The 13,572-nt window shown below is 42.0% G+C and overlaps 1 protein-coding gene across 1 annotated transcript in view; it reads left to right on the forward strand.

Annotated features, from left to right (window-relative positions):
* LOC126187897 (nephrin-like) overlaps positions 1–13,572 on the forward strand; it is an 878,271-nt gene that overhangs the window by 533,673 nt on the left and 331,026 nt on the right. The window contains exon 4 of the mRNA XM_049929248.1: positions 9,314–9,424. Coding sequence (XP_049785205.1) covers positions 9,314–9,424 — 111 coding nt within the window. The remainder of the gene's footprint in view (positions 1–9,313; positions 9,425–13,572) is intronic.

The following is a 13,572-nucleotide window of genomic DNA, read 5'->3' on the forward strand; positions in this document are numbered from 1 at the left end:
TTAGTATCTGCCGGCCCTCGAACAGTTCACCCAGCTGGCGGGGAGTAATATCCGGATAACTATAGTGATACAGAGATCTCCAACAAGAAAACCTAGTAACCAGTGCCTCCAAGTATAGAAAGCTATTTTAGAAGAGAACCAGGAGCTTTAATTTAGCGCCGCCCAGGTTCTTTTTCACGGAGCAGATGACTGGATTGTAGGCAACACACTTTGCATACCCACCCCAAAGAGTGCCTACGCCCTACAGCCTCTCACGGGCATAACCAGTAAAGAAGAATGCCTAGTGTAGCGAGGAAGCAAACATTTTATCTGTAACATATGTTTGTCCCCATTAAGTGTTCCAGCACCCCTACTCATTTGACTCAAAGAGTTTGAAACATCCTGTACATATGTATTTATTGTGGCATGTAGACTCAGTTTCTCCTCCGCTGCTGTTTTGCTTCCTGTTTTCATATCAGTGAGCCGAGTAATACTAAAATGCAGTCACTCTTGCAGCCAAGAGTTTTTAAAATTCATCCACCCATTGTTTCTATCAAAAACAAGCTTCCTCGCATTGAGAAAGTAGAGAAGATCCTATGCGATTTTCCTTTCCACCTTTGCCTGGCAATATAATGAACTCCTCTCTCCTTCGAATCAGAAGCACTTGTCTTAAACATGTATAATCCTTTTCTTGTAGCACAAAAACCGAGTAGTTATAGACAAGGATTATTGTTCAAAACGGTACATACGCCAACTTCACGACGAGGCCTCAAAATGTCCATCGTGTAGTAATCGCCTATAGGACGAGGAAAAAGAAAAACAATTTATGGAATAATTTTGTTAGTAACACACGCTCTCCCGTCAAAGTACTACATTTCCCTCTATTAGCACAATGTTTATTCGGAGGATCTATATTTTCAAGGACAGCGTTATAGTATTTCGGACGTTACAAGTTTTTCAGCTCCTCACCCAACATTAAATGAACAACCTCAATGTAGTCCTAGGAAACAGATTTGTAGTTCTAAAAAAGCGTTCAACCACATCAGCAAAATCGGTATGCATACGACAGCATGCTTGCCTACTATGTTCTAAAACGGCTTGCATAAAAACAGGATTTTTCGGTGCCTATGACTCGAGCACTGTTTGTTGTAAAAACGTATAGTCACGTTTGGGGTACGGGCTATTTCTACGCCCAAAAACTGGATCGTCTTAGTGTCACTGCCACACAGTAAAGGGTCAAAGTACGAATATTAGACTCCTCCCTTTTCGTGGACAAATGGAGAAAATCGGTGGGTTACTTTTGATTTTGATTTGTCACTTATAGAAGCACTATTAGTTCATTAGCAGTTCCTCGGAAAACACAAAAAGGGATTTTGCTATACTTCCTCTGTCACTAGTGGACAAAAGCCCGGCTGAGAATTCCAAGTCGGCTATGCACCGTAAATGGGCGAAATTTTTACGATGTATTCCAGATATCGTTCTCCAACAATCTTGAACATTTTCTTGATATTTTTATCCGTTTTCTAGATACAGAGGTTCGAAGTTACCCTCCTCCTACACGTAAAATCGGAGGCCAAATCTAAGTAATAAACAAGTGAAAAAATTTTTGAAATTTAGCGATATATTCTCTAGGCGTTTTTCTAGAAGATTCATCTCCTCGTTTTCCAAAATCTTTATCCGTTATCGAAAAACACCCCTAAAACTTTGTTTTGGTTACCAAAACGGAGCCGCGGACTCCGAGACACCTTTGCACAGGAAATGGCTGTAGTTCTTACGAAGCATTCCTAAGATCCATGTCTCGAACAACCTTGAAAATTTTTTCACATCTTTACCCGTTTCCCAAATACAGAGGTTCAAAGTTACGCTAATTCTACACCTAAAATACGCACTTAAAATCCGATGTGAGGATCCCTAAGTTGTAGTACTGAAGCACACACAGTTTTTTTGTTCTTGCACATAAAATCAGGTCTGAGGAGAAGATAACTTTCTACATTTTACTGACCAACGAGCTTCCCTTGCATGACCTGCTCCAGCAGCGAAAAGAAGGGAACCAGAGGAGTAATGGCCTCATCGGAGCACAAAACGGAGTAAATTCCTGTTACTTAAAGGAAGAGTTGAGTAACAGATGCTTCATAGTGACTTCCTCGGCACCTTTAAAAAATTTTCACAAAAATTTTGGAATGCGAGCACATTCGCGATTTTGTATGCTGAGAGAGAAGAAGACAGTGGCAGTGGCAAAGAAACGGAAAAGTAATAAATACTGGAAGATGGTAGACAGTGGTTGTGTTACAGAAAGAGGGGAGACAATGGCATTGTTAAAGAAAGGAGGAGACATAGTGTCAGTGGAACATAGTTGACATTGACCGAATAGTACTACGAAGAGAGTGTAGGAAACAATGATAGGTGGGGAGGTGGGGTGGAGAGGAATAAAGAGTACGAGAAAGTGGAAGTGGATGAAACCCAGTGATAATGCAAGATAGGAAATGTGACAGTGACAACGAGGAAGTGAGAGATAGAAGAGATAGCAGCATCATGGAGGAAGGAATGAGATATTACTTGTAAGAGAACAAGGGAGAGACAGTGACAGTGACAGGTGACTGTAGTAGTGGGACAGGACAAGTGTTACTTTGATTGTGACAAGGAAAAAAATGACAGAGGGGCATAAAGAGATAACGATAATGAGTTTGTCTGTATGAGTGAGTGAGAAAGGCCAGCTGGGAGTGGATGGGTACGAGTGACGTACAGCGATTGACTAGTGAGTCTCAGTGTATTTGAGGTACATGTGAGAGTTTCGGGTGAGTCGCATGTTAAAAAAAGCGCAACTATTTTCGCAAGCCAAAACTTTTGGGAAAATTTTTAAAGATGCTTAGGAAGATTGAATGAGGCAGCTGGTACCTCACTTTTTAGTCAGAGTTTTTTGAACAAACAGGAACAAATTCGCATTTTTTGTGCTCCGAAAGGAGAACTTTTCCGCTAGTATAACACTGTGATTGAAGACAGTGTGCTACCAAAATACTGTCCTTAATCTGTTAGACACTTTGTCGGACAGTCATGGACGAAATTTCTCTTAAAAAAAAGAAAGTTACCTGAAAGTTAAGTCATTAGGTTGCACTACTTCCCTCAAGCCATTGTGAGGAGCTACAGAAGAGTTGCAATTGCCCGTCAAAACGCACAGAAGGCACGCTTGCCCTCAAGAAGCACGCCTTTATCAAGAACGCTTCAAATTACCTGATGCCGACGTTGAGTAACAAGGTAGAAACAAACGGCACTAAACTGCAGTATTCGTTCTGCTGGGCCATTTACATAATGTGACAGCCACGACATGCAGTGGAGACATTACTGTGCTGTCCACAGCCCGCTTCAGGGTCGTTTATTCTAAAGGCGAAAGGGAATAAGCGGTTTTCGCGCATGCGCAACGGAGGTGCCGTTGGCAGTAGAGGACACCCTCGTCATTTTTCAGAGAAACGGGGAACTGTTAAACACAAAGCGTACACAGCGAGGCCAGTTGTGAAAAGTTCAAACGAAAGGCATATGGCGGAAAGCAAACCAAATTAAAGTGCAAGTACCAACAGGTTAAAATGTCGCATGGCGCACTGGTATTTTAAACTCTGTGCGTGGCACAATGGATAGTCTAAGTAGCTACCGATAACTTTACCTTCTCATAAACTAATGTACCGGTACTTTAATTGTTGAGATTATGGTGGAATGCAACGTACATCATTACTTCTCTAAATTACTTTTACATCCCAGCACAAAACTGATAGCTGAAGTATGATTCTGCGATAAGTTGGAAGATGCGAGTTATAGATAAGCTTTTTGTTTCTCTGAAGAAGTTAATGAAAAATCGAAAGGTATTTAATGCACTTATATTGCTTAAAAGACAATTCGTTCGTACAGACTTCACATCAGAATTAAGTGTTCGTTGAACAATGATAGGCGAAGTTCGAGATTTGCAGCTAGGAGACCAAAGCATTCATTTTTATAGGACTCAATGTTGGTAACCACATGCTAATATCATGAAAATCTATACAGAGATGGTATAGAGATTGTTAAAACCTCAATAATTTCAATAGAAAGGACAAGAGCATGAAAATTATCCATATAGCCAGGTAATTAGAGAAAACGATATTTTACGATTGTTTTTGACAATCTATGGTGTAGACATTATTTAAGTCGTATCCTCGTACGATGTAACATACACTCCTGGAAATTGAAATAAGAACACCGTGAATTCATTGTCCCAGGAAGGGGAAACTTTATTGACACATTCCTGGGGTCAGATACATCACATGATCACACTGACAGAACCACAGGCACATAGACACAGGCAACAGAGCATGCACAATGTCGGCACTAGTACAGTGTATATCCACCTTTCGCAGCAATGCAGGCTGCTATTCTCCCATGGAGACGATCGTAGAGATGCTGGATGTAGTCCTGTGGAACGGCTTGCCATGCCATTTCCACCTGGCGCCTCAGTTGGACCAGCGTTCGTGCTGGACGTGCAGAACGCGTGAGACGACGCTTCATCCAGTCCCAAACATGCTCAATGGGGGACAGATCCGGAGATCTTGCTGGCCAGGGTAGTTGACTTACACCTTCTAGAGCACGTTGGGTGGCACGGGATACATGCGGACGTGCATTGTCCTGTTGGAACAGCAAGTTCCCTTGCCGGTCTAGGAATGGTAGAACGATGGGTTCGATGACGGTTTGGATGTACCGTGCACTATTCAGTGTCCCCTCGACGATCACCAGTGGTGTACGGCCAGTGTAGGAGATCGCTCCCCACACCATGATGCCGGGCGTTGGCCCTGTGTGCCTCGGTCGTATGCAGTCATTGTGGCGCTCACCTGCACGGCGCCAAACACGCATACGACCATCATTGGCACCAAGGCAGAAGCGACTCTCATCGCTGAAGACGACACGTCTCCATTCGTCCCTCCATTCACGCCTGTCGCGACACCACTGGAGGCGGGCTGCACGATGTTGGGGCGTGAGCGGAAGACGGCCTAACGGTGTGCGGGACCGTAGCCCAGCTTCATGGAGACGGTTGCGAATGGTCCTCGCCGATACCCCAGGAGCAACAGTGTCCCTAATTTGCTGTGAAGTGGCGGTGCGGTCCCCTGCGGCACTGCGTAGGATCCTACGGTCTTGGCGTGCATCCGTGCGTCGCTGCGGTCCGGTCCCAGGTCGACGGGCACGTGCACCCTCCGCCGACCACTGGCGACAACATCGATGTACTGTGGAGACCTCACGCCCCACGTGTTGAGCAATTCGGCGGTACGTCCACCCGGCCTCCCGCATACCCACTATACGCCCTCGCTCAAAGTCCGTCAACTGCACATACGGTTCACGTCCACGCTGTCGCGGCATGCTGCCAGTGTTAAAGACTGCGATGGAGCTCCGTATGCCACGGCAAACTGGCTGACACTGACGGCGGCGGTGCACAAATGCTGCGCAGCTAGCGCCATTGGACGGCCAACACCGCGGTTCCTGGTGTGTCCGCTGCGCCGTGCGTGTGATCATTGCTTGTACAGCCCTCTCGCAGTGTCCGGAGCAAGTATGGTGGGTCTGACACACCGGTGTCAATTTGTTCTTTTTTCCATTTCCAGGAGTGTATGATTAACAATGTACTGATTCGACACAAAATAAGATTTACAATCATAGAATACGAAAACGAGTAAACATGACGAACACGGAACAAAGGATTCACACTCATCGTATACTATAAAAATACTGCTGTTAACATAATAAGAAATGATAAATAGCAAATGGTACGCATTTGGGATATTGCAGATTCAATCCACATTAACGACTCTGTACCCCAATTACAAAAAAAAAATTCTTCGTACATCCTGTGAGAGCTATTACAAAAATAGCGGGTAGAGAACTGAATACGTGTGCAGGTCTATAAGTGCCATCCAGACAGAACAGGAGAACAGTTTACAAGCACCAGTGTTGGATGTTGCAGCCATACCTACAGTTACACCAGTATTTAGTCTCTTACACATAGGAGACACGAGTACATAGTCACGCACATTTAAAATCTGAGCGTTCCGTATTTTGTAGTGTAGCACATAGGGAACATCGTCAATTGAGCATTCTACGTACCAGATGCATTAGTTTAGCAGCGCAGGGAGCTATAACTGGATGATGGCGCTGTTGACGAACTCGTAGAGTAGATTGTGCATTGCAACATTGTTGGATGCTAACAACGTCTGGAGGTTGCTTGGCAACTGAAGACTAATAGCTCGAAGATTAGTAGCAAGGATTATTATACGGTTTTTGTTCTTCTTCCTCTCCACAAACACAAAGAGGGATGATGCTAAGGTGTTGTTGGACTTACAATGATTAAATTTCGGCCTTGCTGTAATTGACGTGAATCTTCTTGGTGATTTTGCCTTATTATACTGCCGTACACTTGGAATAGGAGCATGAATTAGTGTTTAGGGAGTGCCATTAATTTTAGATGTCAGAGACCATTCCACTTGCCAGGCAGATGACAACCTCTTTCTGAACATACGAATAATACCTACGAGACTGTGTTTATAACATTTAATTAGCCTGTGAAGATATGCCTGGTTTGCTAGGGTATCTACTTGTTCATTTCTAGGTATCCCAGAGTGACCTTTGATCCATAAAATCATGATGTTGCGACAGTTCCTCGGCACACGAAACAGAAAGTTGACAATTACCACAACTATGGCGTTGGAAGAACTACTGTGATGGTTTAGAGTCATTTGTAGAGCTGACAGACTAAGAGAAATGATAATTACTATGTCTGATGGGGACGTCTGCGTGAATAGTGGGGCTTCCAAATAGCAATCAAATGGTTCAAAAGGCTCTGAGCTCTATGGGACTTAACTGCTGAGGTCATCAGTCCCCTAGAATTTAGAACTACTTAAACCTAACTAACCTAAGGACTTCACACTCATCCATGCCCGAGGCAGGATTCGAACCTGCGACCATAGCGGTCGCGCGGTTCCAGACTGTAGCGCCTAGAACAGCACGGCCACTCCGGCCGGCCCAAATAGCAATGATTTCCGCTGTTATAATAGTGGAGTGTGGATTCAGCTCCTACAGGCTTTGTTGTTTGCTTCAGGTTACCCAATTATCACTGCCTGCGCCTTCACCAGACTTGGTCCCATTTGTATAAACCACGCACGCATCGCGATAAACAGAAATTCCACTGCTGTTGCGTTAGCTGAATCCTGGTTTTGACACCTTAAACTGGTCCTGACATCAATCTGCAGAGTACACGTGCGTAAACAATATCTTAATGCTGGCGCTGGAGAAGATTTATATCATGGGATAACAGCAACAGCGGTCAACGGCAGCCGACAACGGACAATTGTACTCGGGTGGTCAAGGCATGCGATGTCACGCCACTGCGCGTGTACACGTATAAACGGTATTTTGGTGCAGTAAGTAGCGAGCCAGGGTGTGAATCGTCCACCCAAAAAAGTTACGATACTCCTCGAAGCTGTCATCCGCCGATGGAGACGATTTTTTTTTTTTTTTTAATGTGAAAGCTATTTCACCACAGCGTAACAGGCAGGAATATTTGTGACATTACCAGCTGTGAAAGTTTACATTTTACAATGATAACTTTCCGATAGCACGTTTATCTCTAATTGTCTTTTATTTCATTAACGGAACACTTAATTAGGACCCATTCCTAAGCACTTAGTCACAACAAAGGCTAACTAACTGGAAAGAATGATAATCGTGCTATGTATAAAATAGAGTCGTTTCCTGTCAACGTCTAGTACCAGTTCCAGCCCGGTCGTAATGATACAAATGTAGCACAATTTCGATATTTTACTGTTATTAATATATTCTTGGAAACGCGGTTCGTTTATACAGCTAATTAAAAGGTTGTTTGTGTTTATGCTATACGCATTTAATTCCTTTTTTATAAAGCAATGTTTTGATGTCCATAATTACATAATAAATGTGTTTCCAGATATATTACAATATTATAGTTTTTTCGTTATTATTTTATAATTATGTAGGAAACAACTTTTTGGAGCGCAAGTTTCGTTAGTTGAAACTGCTGGCTGACTCTACTCATGATTTTTGCGAATATTTTTATTACGTACTAGTTGTTGTCATGGAATTGTATCTCGTCATCCTGTGTACAGCCGGATCCGCTATGAGTTTTTCGCCGTCTGTTGTTTGCATTTTGGTATCTGTATGAATTCCGATATTTTTTTGTTTGTTACATAGAACCCTTTGTTATTATGTGTTTTCGGGAATGCTCCGAAAAAGGGCGGAAACGTGATGGGGTAATTACAATATTTTTCTTATGGAAGTGTCAACGGTGGCGAGATTGAGTACATTATTATTTAATATGGTTACGTTCTGTTTCCCAGTCTGTTATTGTTTTGTAGTTAACGTGATCAATGATCTGTTACTTATGTTAATATACCCCTTCATTACTTTTTTCCATGTAAGGGCTCATTGTATATAAAAATGTTCTCACGTAATAATAAAAGAACCACGAAAAAACACTTATTCTTACCTTCGTAAACACATTTATTATATGGATCCAACAATCATGTATTGCAGGCTACTGAGGATGCTTCGCAAAAAGGAAAAGCGAAATGTGTACGACTTAACAGCAAACAACCTTAATTAGTTGCATTTAGTCGCATGGCACGGACGGACCACATCTCGAAGCAGATACTTCTAACAACTATATAAAAGGAACTAATGGACGACAGGAAACGAAAACAAATCTCTATCTTGTTCAGCATAGTTCAGCTGTTTCTTCTAATATAACCCACCATTTGTGTATTGGCCGCAGTAGTTCTATAGGAAGTATAGGTCATTACTAACGAATGGAAGTACCAGTGATCGTATAATGCCGGCTTTCATTGCCGGTATTGAAGTATTCGTGATTTTTGTTTAATGGTCATTAGACTGTGATCTAGGGATATGAAACTTTAGTAACAAAAAATACTTTCTGATGATGGTTCTTGGTATTACAGCACAAAATTTTCAAAACCCATATAATAAACCGACAACACTTCCTCACACCAAAATCCACTACTCCAGACTGTTCTTTAATTTATTTCAAATGTGAGGAATGCAGAATTAGCCAGCACTTACTATGTGTGAAGTTCTTTCATCTTACCGTTAGACTTCAAGTTTTCTTGGTAAAATGACGAATTTTACATATTAACGGATTCCATATTAATTGCTTGTGAGAATTGCGTCGTTTTCGGTAGTAAGTGTGTTACCATCTGTAAGCACTAAGAACGTAATACCCACTATTAAATTTGGCTCTTGCCTCACTGTTGATCCACACTTCTGTTCAATCTGCCAACAGTGCCGCCTGACGTGCCACGTATCGTAACTGACGAGGGGGAGGAAGTGACCTCTGTTGCTGGACCCTACTTCGAGGGCGCCACCATTGCCCTCACTTGCGTGGTGTCTGGAGGTGAGTAACACTGCTATGTAAAGAGGTCTTTAAGTCACACACATTGTACTAATCAAACATTCGATGCAGGCTTACCGCAAGCAGTGCAGCTTGAGGTTAAAATTTTAACTGACCTATGGAACACCTTTCAACGCAATGCTCTCCCGATTTCATCTAAGTAGTTTGTCAACTATCCCTACGAATGTGAGCATACTCAAATCGCTCCGGGCATACGCCGGGATTGTTCCCCATTCTTGCAAATACTCCGAGCATGTGCTCCGTCGCTAATGATGACGTTTTCAACGGGATGTTAAAAACTAATCTTCCTTCCTGCGTGGCTGTACTCCGATAGTCAAAATTATAGCGTCAGAATGACCGACAATGTAACGTTTCTAACGTTTTAATACTTGTAAAGCAAGTCAACAAATTTCAGAAGTTGAAAGCAGCAGTGCATTAAGGACAGCTACAAACTTTCCGGACTGACTTCTACAAACGGCAGAAAAAAAATAAAGTCATAAAATTCTTGGTATAGCAAATCACACTCATAACTTTATTCAGTGTAGAGGGCTTTTTATACTTAGGCTCTATTTACGTAGACTACTTCTTAGTTCCACAACTATTTACAGATGTCGAAGTTATCATGTGTTAAGCTGCGTGAAAAATTAACTCACGTTCAGCAGTCAGCTAATCAAAGCAAAAGTAACGATTCCGTCTATAGTTTCCCCCCAGAGAGCTATATTTGTGTGTGAATGCTTTCTCAGACAGTTACTACTTACCTTCGTGGCATGTGCCGTCGCCATCCTGCGCAGAAAGAGGGGAATAACGTGATAAAAGGAATATATGCTTCATTTGATAGAGGGATGCATACATTAATAAAAGGTCACAAAACATGCAAAGACTGTATAGACCAACTTTAAAATCTATGTGCATTTTCATTAAATGTTTTTTTCTTGCCATTGTAGCCTGACGTTGCTTTATTAAATAATTTAAGAGAATCAACAATTATTTGTGACTGACAGCGGTCTCTGAAAAAAACATTTTCATATATTTTAATCACTTACTGTTGGTTAGATTCAAGAAGGTTTTAAATACTTCTATGTGTATCACGCACACACGCAAACTGAAAATTTCCAATTTTGTCTCACATATTTAAAAAAAATTATATTTTTCTTTTTATTCTTTGCTATTTCTTTTGTTTTCGTTTATGCATACGATTAAAGACACATTCATAAATCTCTGAACTTAGTCCTCAGGTCTATTCTTTGGTCAGCGTCATATCTTCGCACATTTTTCTTTCCTTATATGCACATACCACGTGTCAGACCATTAAGAACCATACAGCTTTCAAACCAAAACGAAAGGAAACACATAATATGAATATACAATACCATCATTTTCATACGTATTGCAGCATTTTCTAGGTTCAAACGGCTCTGAGCACTAAGCGACTTAACTTCTGAGGTCATCAGTCGCCTAGAACTTAGAACTAATTAAACCTACCTAACCTAAGGACATCACACACATCCATACCCGAGGCAGGATACGAACCTCCGACCGTAGCGGTCAAGCGGTTCCAGACTGAAGCGCCTAGAACCGCACGGCATTTTCTAGGAAACTACCTTCCCATTAGTTTATGTTCACACTACTGTATTCCCGTTTCGTGATGGTTATCTTGTTCTGCTTTTCTATGAAGTTAAGCATTTGATAATGGCTTAAAAATACATTATGGAAGAACGAATAAATACAGGGTTAGACGTCAAATGGCGCAGTCATTTGACTAAGGGGATATTTATTTTTCGAGCCGCAGTCTCGTGTCCGCTCCAGTACAAAATTTCTACTTCTATGTGGAACACAGTACCCCACAGAGACAAATGGTATGTCCTTTCAGTTACGCACGTGTTTCACGGAAACTAAAAGGATATTCCTGTTGCTGGCCCCTGTCAATACTGAAGCAGTCCCCAGTAGCTCAAGAAGTTTTCACATAAAGCTTTCTTTCTGTGCTCCCGTCATTATGTAACATAACAAGATAAGTTCGTGTTAATTTTCTCTTAAAAAAATAAAATATGAAAGAGCACGTACAGAAGGTGATTGGGGTTGTGAAGTTCAAAATATGTTAACCTTTTATTGACTTAGGTATCCGATGTGGTGTTGGGTTGTTCCTTGCTGTTTCGTTGGAAGAAATATTGGCACATTACTTTTACAGGAAAACGGTAAGAAAGCAATATAGTTCTCTAGCAACGCTGTTTATTTCCGACGACGCAGTGCATTAAAGAGATTTATCGTCACCAGAAAAGTGGGAGTATAGTAGCACAGTGAGAAAGCTGATAAAAAAAATCGCTTTGTCGATTGAGCGTTCGTTTACACAGATGTAAGTGCCGATACGTATTAGGTTTCAGCGTTATTCAATAACGTCTAAAACAAAGTCTATCAGACCTCTCATGTTATGGAAATCCACTGACAAAAGAAAAATTATGAAAACAGTAATTTGAATTTACGTCATTCCGCTCTACAAACCGGCCGAGGTGGCCGTGCGGTTCTAGGCGCTACAGTCTGGAACAACGCGACCGCTACGGTCGCAGGTTCAAATCCTGCCTCGGGCATGCATGTGTGTGATGTCCTTAGTTTAGTTAGGTTTAACTAGTTCTAAGTTCTTGGGGACTGATGACCTCAGACGTTAAGTCCCATAGTGCTCAGAGCCAATTGGACCGCTCTACAAGCAACCTATGGTGTATAGCGAAAGTGGGTTGTGTCCGTCTTATTCTACTGCTGTAGTCTTTACCATGTATGCAGCTAAGTGATTGTAATTGAACGCATGTGTTGCCGAAAGGTTTTCTTCCCACGAATTTTAGAGGAGTCATTTCAAAAACGAGCAGTATCTCTCTTTTATTGTTAGAAAAACAGTCTATTCAGTATACTTGTGGCACACTCAAGAGAATAAATTAAAAGGAGGAAATGAATGCTCACGCATTCATAATACCTTCCGATGGCAATGACCCAGTTATTAAAAGACTGGTTCTATGCGCTACTGTCTGCAACCGTGCGACCGCTACGGTCACAGATTCGAATCCTGCATCCGGCATGGATGTGTGTGATGTCTTTAGGTTGGTTGGGTTTAAGTAGTTCTAAGTTCTATGGGACTGATGACCACAGCAGTTAAGTCCCATAGTGCTCAGAGCCATTTGAACCATTTTTTAAAAGACTGGACTGGCACTGACGGGAATTGGAGCTCAAATCCCCATTCGGTAGTTCTGACAAGTTTATCATAGCTGCTTGTTAAGTTCCTCTGAAAATGGCAAATCGATTTCCTTTCTATACTTACGGAAAACGAACTAATACTATGCCCTGTATGCCCACGTTGTTGACAAAAATAAAACATAACTTTTCTTCTTCATTATCTGACAATAATTCGGATTTGCCGCTCATCCCAGATCATTTTAGACGAGATCAGACTTACGCTTAAGCTTGCTACCGCACGAGGCTCCTCCACGAGAAGCGTACTACATGGATCAGTCCACTGACGTGGATCTGCCGGTAAATATGGCAGCTCGACACTTCCCAGTCAGCCTCTTGTTAGTCTATGAACCCTTTAGTTACGCAACATTGAAGAGCAGGGTTTTCAGCTTGCTTTTTTTTACGTTATTGATTCGGATTGCTCTCTGGACCGTTGTATACGCTTAAGACGACTTTGCTACTCTCTGATGTTTTCTCGGTAAGCCGTTCCCTTACTAAACTCTACAGCCATCTACCAGAGGTACTTCCTGTTTGCAAGACAAGTATCTGTGTTACTGCCGTCGCGATTTACCATAAACTGTGCTAAATCTACTTAGAGTAGGATAGAAAAGAGGCAAAGAGAGCTTTCTAACCGTGCACGGATTCCGAGTTTCTGAAGTTGTGGCAGCAGCAGTTGCAGCCCAAGAAGCAGAACCAGCAACAGCAGCAACAGAAAGAACGAAAATGGGAATTCCTCCATCTACAGAAAAAATTGATGCTATAGTTGCTGCAAAATCACCAGCAGTCGGCAGCTGCAGTTTCCTCACCTTCCCCTCTTCTACTCGTCAGGTTCGACGAGGCAAACGAGAATTGGAAAGTTTATTTATATCATTTTGTCCTTCACTAGAAAGCAAGTCAAATGACTGACACTAACGTTAGTGGAACTCTAGAAATAAATG

This window comes from Schistocerca cancellata, chromosome 5, assembly GCF_023864275.1.
Source record: "Schistocerca cancellata isolate TAMUIC-IGC-003103 chromosome 5, iqSchCanc2.1, whole genome shotgun sequence".
NCBI lineage: Eukaryota > Metazoa > Arthropoda > Insecta > Orthoptera > Acrididae > Schistocerca > Schistocerca cancellata.